A 6787-nucleotide genomic window follows, 5' to 3' on the forward strand; every position below is an offset into this window, starting at 1 on the left:
CTACACACTGCCTCACACGTAGGGCTACACACTAGCTACACACTGCCTCACACGTAGGGCTACCACACTACTCACACTAGCTACACACTACTACACAACTGCCTCACACGTAGGGCAAACACACTACTACACACTGCCTCACACGTAGGGCTACACACTGCCTCACACGTAGGGCTACACACTGCTACACACTACTACACACTACTACACACTGCCTCACACGTAGGGCTACACACTACTACACACTGCCTCACACGTAGGGCTACACACTGCTACACACTGCCTCACACGTAGGGCTACACACTACTACACACTGCCTCACACGTAGGGCTACACACTACTACACACTGCCTCACACGTAGGGCTACACACTGCCTCACACGTAGGGCTACACACTACTACACACTGCCTCACACGTAGGGCTACACACTACTACACACTGCCTCACACGTAGGGCTACACACTACTACACACTGCCTCACACGTAGGGCTACACACTGCTACACACTGCCTCACACGTAGGGCTACACACTACTACACACTACTACACACTACTACACACTGCCTCACACGTAGGGCTACACACTACTACACACTGCCTCACACGTAGGGCTACACACTGCCTCACACGTAGGGCTACACACTACTACACACTACTACACACTACTACACACTGCCTCACACGTAGGGCTACACACTACTACACACTGCCTCACACGTAGGGCTACACACTGCCTCACACGTAGGGCTACACACTGCTACACACTGCCTCACACGTAGGGCTACACACTACTACACACTGCCTCACACGTAGGGCTACACACTACTACACACTGCCTCACACGTAGGGCTACACACTGCCTCACACGTAGGGCTACACACTGCCTCACATGTAGGGCTACACACTACTACACACTACTACACATGTAGGGCTACACACTACTACACACTGCCTCACACGTAGGGCTACACACTACTACACACTGCCTCACACGTAGGGCTACACACTACTACACACTGCCTCACACGTACGGCTACACACTACTACACATTTCTACACAATACTACACATTTCTACACACTACTACACATTACTACACACTACTCCCAGTCCTCACAGAGATAGCTACGCACAGACTGGTCCAGTGACCTGGTGCTCCTCCTCCTACCAGGTACAGTGACCATGCAGCAGATGGTTGCCATGGTGACCTGCTTCGTCTTCGTCATCACGGTTACTGTCACCATCTTCATCTACAGGTGAGACTCATATATTTGTGAGGACCATCACTTTGCTCACTGTGGCATGAATGAAAGGATTGTGTCCTCACAGAGATAGATGTATGAACAAACACACACACACACACACACACACAGACACACAGACACACACACACACACACACACACACACATCGGTGCAGGTTCTCAGTCATCCAGGTCCTGGTTTATATCCAGAGATTTAGGTGAAGAGTTTCACCAGAAACCGACTGGACTGGTTCCGTTAATGGCTAATGTCCATTAACGTCTAGATACTGACCTGTAGTGAAAGGGTGGGGGGGGCTGTTTGTCCCTGTCCTCTGTCCCTGTGGATGGTTGACACATTGTCAGTCCTAACCTCCAGGCTTCAGCTTTGAACAGACTGTGTGTGTGTTATTGTGTGTGTTGAACAGGAAGTTGAAGCTGGAGAGTGAATTAGCCGCTGAGCTCTGGAGAGTTTATTGGGACGACGTCCAGATGAGTGACCTGGAGAAAGTCCTGAAGAGGACATGCAGCCGTCTGACCATGTCTCTGGTGACTACATGAATGTCCTCCCACACATCAGTCAGTGTGGTTAATGATTATCTGTTACTATTAATTTTGAATCCTTTGTTTTGTCGTTTGTTTCCATGGAAACAAGTTTCTCATTAACAGAGACTAGTCTTCAGCTCTGAGAAACATTAACAGCTGATCACAGACGATTCCACCAAGCTGCTGCTGTTTTAGGACATTATAGGACATCATAGGACATTATAAGACAAGTGTTTTTAAAGGTTGTATGTGTATTAGTTGTGTTCTTCAGGTGATGTTAATAACATTACATTCAGGAACATCTACATCCTGTTGTCAGGTCATTAAAGTGGGCATCCTGATGAGCTCGTTAGTAGACAGGTAGACACTAATTAGACTTTAATTAATCATCTGGTTCCTCCATGCCCCTCTGTTTGTCTGCAGAAAGGATCCAACTATGGTTCTCTGATGACCATGGAGGGTAACCTGCAGATCTACACCAAGACTGGATACTACAAGGTCTGTTGATGTAGGACACGTGTCTCCTGTTGACGTAGGACACATGTCTCCTGTTGACGTAGGACACATGTCTCCTGTTGATGTAGGACACATTGATCATGTCAATATTTTGTGCGGCAGGGAAATATCGCAGCCATCAAATACATCAACAAGAAACGCATCGAACTGACCAGGGACGTCCTGTTTGAGCTAAAATATGTAAGAACTCCTTCAAGTACTGACCTACTGACCTACCCACTGACTTACTGACCTACCCACTGACCTATTGGCTGACTGACCTACTGATCTACCCACTGACCTACTGATCTATCCACTGACCTACCCACTGATCTACCTACTGACCTACCCACTGACCCATTGATCTACCCACTGATCTACATACTGACCTACCCACTGACCTGCTGACCTACCCACTGATCTACCCACTGATCTACTGATCTACCCACTGACCTACCCACTGATCTACATACTGATCTACTGACCCATTGATCGACCTACTGACTGATCTACATACTGACCTACCCACTGACCTGCTGACCTACCCACTGATCTACCCGCTGATCTACATACTGACCTACCTACGGACCTTCCCAATGACCCACTGACCTACTGACTGACTGACCTACTGACCTACCCATTGACCTACCCAATGACCCACTGACCTACCCACTGACCTACCCACTGATTTACCTACTGACCTACCCAATGACCCACTGACCTACCCACTGATTTACCTACTGACCTACTCACTGACCTACTGACCTACCCACTGATCTTCCTGAGCTCCATGTCATAGCTGGTTCTGTTGGTTCTGTTTTCAGATGCGTGACGTTCAGAATGAACATCTGACCCGTTTCATCGGTGCCAGCATTGACCCACCAAACATGTGCATCATCACGGAGTACTGCCCCAGAGGCAGCCTTCAGGTATGGACCTATTGACCTACCAACTGACCCACCCAGGTATCTGATGACCTACCTGTTGACCTGTAGCAACAGGTGGATGTGGGCAGTGTTCAGGTTTTTGACCGGATCCTGAAGACGTTCAGAGGATGGACGTCATGTCCTTACCCGTCTGGAAGCTGTTAATGGAACCATAGAACTAGAACTACAGCTTTGATCGTGGATCCATGAGGAACACAACTTCTCCTCGGCTTTGTCTTCAGACCAGAGACGTCTTTATTGACACGTTCTGTTAGAAACCAGCCCAGAGACAGACTGTCTCCATATCTGAGGGCAGGTCAAGGTTCTAAGCAAGGTTCTGTTTAATCCTCCAGGACCTGATGGAGAGTGACAGCATCACTCTGGACTGGATGTTCAGATACTCCCTCATCACAGACCTGGTCAAGGTAAACAGACCAACAAACAGACCAACAAACAAACAGACCAACAAACAAACCAACAAAAAACAAACAAACAAACAGACCAACAAACAAACCAACAAACAGACCAACAAAAAACAAACCAACAAAAACAAACCAACAAACAAACCAACAAACAGACCAACAAACAATGTGTGTTTACTTGTTGTTGTTGTCTCCAGGGCATGGCCTTCCTCCACAACAGCGTCATTGTCTCCCACGGCAACCTGAAGTCATCCAACTGTGTGGTGGACGGTCGCTTCGTCCTGAAGATCACAGACTATGGTCTCCAGAGTCTGAGGACCAGCAGCTGCCCTGAGGACACGCACGCTTTCTATGCTCGTAAGGTGCACACACACACACACACACACACACACACACATACACCACACACACACACACACACACACACACACACACACACACACACACACACCACACACACACACACACCGGGGCTCAGTGGGTGATGTCCCCTGGCAGGGAAGCTGTGGACGGCTCCAGAGCTGCTGAGGACAGAGTGTCCTCCCCCCTGTGGGACTCAGAAGGGGGACGTCTACAGCTTCGGGGTGATTCTGCAGGAGGTGGCTCTGCTCAGAGGCGTCTTCTACCTGGACTCAACCTGCCTCACCCCCAAAGGTCAGAGGTCAACCAGCTGCTACCCAGCCTGAGGGGCAACTTGTTCTACTACTAGTAGTAGAATAATAATAATAATAATAATGAAAGCAATGTGTATAAGTGTTAGCTGTTTGTGTGTTGTTGTTTGAATGATGCTGTTCTCCTGCAGAGATCATCCAGGCTGTGGCCCGGGGCAGAACCCCCCCCCTCCGGCCCTCCCTCTGCTTCCACAGCCACAGTGAGGAGCTGGGGGTCCTGATGCAGCGCTGCTGGAGCGAAGAGCCCAGCGAGCGACCCGACTTCCACACAGTGAAGGTTCTCCTGAGGAAGCAGCACAGGTACCACCAGAACAACTACAACCACTAGAACCACCACAACCTCTAGAACATCTACAACCACTAGAACAACTACAACCACTAGAACCTCTAGAACATCTACAACCTCTAGAACATCTACAACCACTAGAACATCTAGAACCACCAGAACAACTACAACCACCAGAACCACCAGAACCTCGAGAACCACTTATCTGTAGCCCTGGTACCAGCTGCAGGGAGGTCACTGTCTGTTTGTCCTCAGGGGCTACGGGTCCAACATCCTGGACAACCTGCTGTCCCGCATGGAGCAATACGCCAACAACCTGGAGGAGCTGGTGGAGGAACGGACTCAGGCTTATCACGAGGAGAAACGCAAGGCGGAGGCCCTGCTCTACCAGATACTACCCCAGTAACTATACTGCATAAAATACTACTGCTACTGCTGCTCTACCAGATACTACCCCAGTAACTATACTGCATAAATGGTGGTATCAGTACCGTCATGGTTCTGCCCGTCATGGTTCTTCCAGTTCGGTGGCGGAGCAGCTGAAACGAGGAGGTTCGGTTCAGGCTGAAGCTTTTGACTTGGTCACCATCTACTTCAGCGACATCGTGGGCTTCACCTCCCTCTCAGCCGAGAGCACCCCGCTGCAGGTCGGTAGAACTCAGTGGAACTCAGTAGAACTGAGGAGAACTGATCACAACCTGGTGGAACAGTGCAGGCCTGAATAACGAGGCCTAGAACCTTTAGAACCCATGAGTCAGTGACAGGGAACTGGTTTCTCCTGCAGGTCGTGACCCTGTTAAATGACCTCTACACCTGCTTCGACGCCATCATTGACAACTTTGACGTGTACAAGGTAAAGATTCCTCAGCTGCTCACACTGTCTGGATCAGGCTGCTTTTGTTTTGCTTTTAACTTTTAAAATTACACAAATGATAAAAACAAAACATAAGGAACAGTATTAGAGCCACTCATGGGATCATGGTCTAAATATGAATATAATATGATATATAATATGTAGACTCTCCTGGTTCTCCCCCGAGGCTGTGAGGAGTTAAAGGTGGTGTGTGCTGCCCTCTGCAGGTGGAGACCATCGGTGACGCCTACATGGTGGTGTCAGGTCTGCCGGTCAGGAACGGGAAGCTCCACGGTCGGGAGGTGGCCCGGATGTCCCTGGCCCTGCTGGAGGCCGTCAAGAGCTTCAGGATCCGACACCGAGCCAACGAGCAGCTCCGGCTCCGCATCGGCATCCACAGCGGTACGACAGAACCCTGCAGAACCTCCAGCACCAAGAACCTCTGGTGACAGGCTAACGATGTGTTGGTGTTCAGGTCCAGTCTGTGCCGGGGTGGTCGGGCTGAAGATGCCCAGGTACTGTCTGTTTGGAGACACGGTCAACACGGCATCACGCATGGAGTCCACCGGAGAACGTAAGAGTCTATCTGTCTGTCTATCTATCTATCTATCTATCTATCTATCTATCTATCTATCTATCTATCCATCCATCCATCCATCCATCCATCCATCCATCCATCTATCTATCTATCTATCTATCTATCTATCTATCTATCTATCTATCTATCTATCCATCCATCCATCCATCCATCCATCCATCCATCCATCCATCCATCCATCCATCTATCTATCTATCTATCTATCTATCTATCTATCTATCTATCTATCTATCCATCATCCATCCATCCATCCATCCATCCATCCATCCATCCATCCATCCATCCATCCATCCATCTATCCATCTATCTATCTATCTATCTATCTATCTATCTATCTATCTATCTATCTATCTACATCCATCATCATCATCCATCATCCTCCACATCACATCCATCCATCCATCCATCCATCTATCTATCTATCTATCTATCTATCTATCTATCTATCTATCTATCTATCCGTCCAGCTCTGAGGATCCATGTTTCTGAAGCGTCCCGTCTCGTCCTCCTGGAGTTCAACTGCTTCCAGCTGCAGCTCAGAGGAGAAATTGAGGTGAAGGGGAAAGGACACATGAAGACATACTGGCTGCAGGGAGAGGACAGCACCTGATGGAGGACGGATGGAGGGGAGGAGGAAGGACGGCGGACGGATGGAGGACGTGAGGACAGGTGTCCTCCTTGTCTGTGACTGAGCTGGTTCCTATGGAGACGAATGTTTGTAAATACATGAATAAAGTTTGTGTTTGTTA

At 49.0% G+C, this 6787-nt stretch overlaps 1 protein-coding gene across 1 annotated transcript in view; it reads left to right on the forward strand.

Moving 5' to 3' along the window:
• LOC125019399 (atrial natriuretic peptide receptor 1-like) overlaps window positions 1-6787 on the forward strand; it is a 16924-nt gene extending 10137 nt beyond the window's left edge. Inside the window, exons 8-22 of the mRNA XM_047604156.1 lie at window positions 1173-1257; window positions 1670-1790; window positions 2211-2285; window positions 2406-2483; window positions 3107-3211; window positions 3562-3633; window positions 3828-3987; window positions 4129-4284; window positions 4433-4601; window positions 4843-4989; window positions 5111-5234; window positions 5372-5440; window positions 5668-5842; window positions 5916-6014; window positions 6506-6787. Coding sequence (XP_047460112.1) covers window positions 1173-1257; window positions 1670-1790; window positions 2211-2285; window positions 2406-2483; window positions 3107-3211; window positions 3562-3633; window positions 3828-3987; window positions 4129-4284; window positions 4433-4601; window positions 4843-4989; window positions 5111-5234; window positions 5372-5440; window positions 5668-5842; window positions 5916-6014; window positions 6506-6648 — 1778 coding nt within the window. The 3' untranslated portion in view covers window positions 6649-6787. The remainder of the gene's footprint in view (window positions 1-1172; window positions 1258-1669; window positions 1791-2210; window positions 2286-2405; window positions 2484-3106; window positions 3212-3561; window positions 3634-3827; window positions 3988-4128; window positions 4285-4432; window positions 4602-4842; window positions 4990-5110; window positions 5235-5371; window positions 5441-5667; window positions 5843-5915; window positions 6015-6505) is intronic.

This window comes from Mugil cephalus, chromosome 14 (genome assembly GCF_022458985.1).
Source record: "Mugil cephalus isolate CIBA_MC_2020 chromosome 14, CIBA_Mcephalus_1.1, whole genome shotgun sequence".
Lineage (NCBI taxonomy): Eukaryota > Metazoa > Chordata > Actinopteri > Mugiliformes > Mugilidae > Mugil > Mugil cephalus.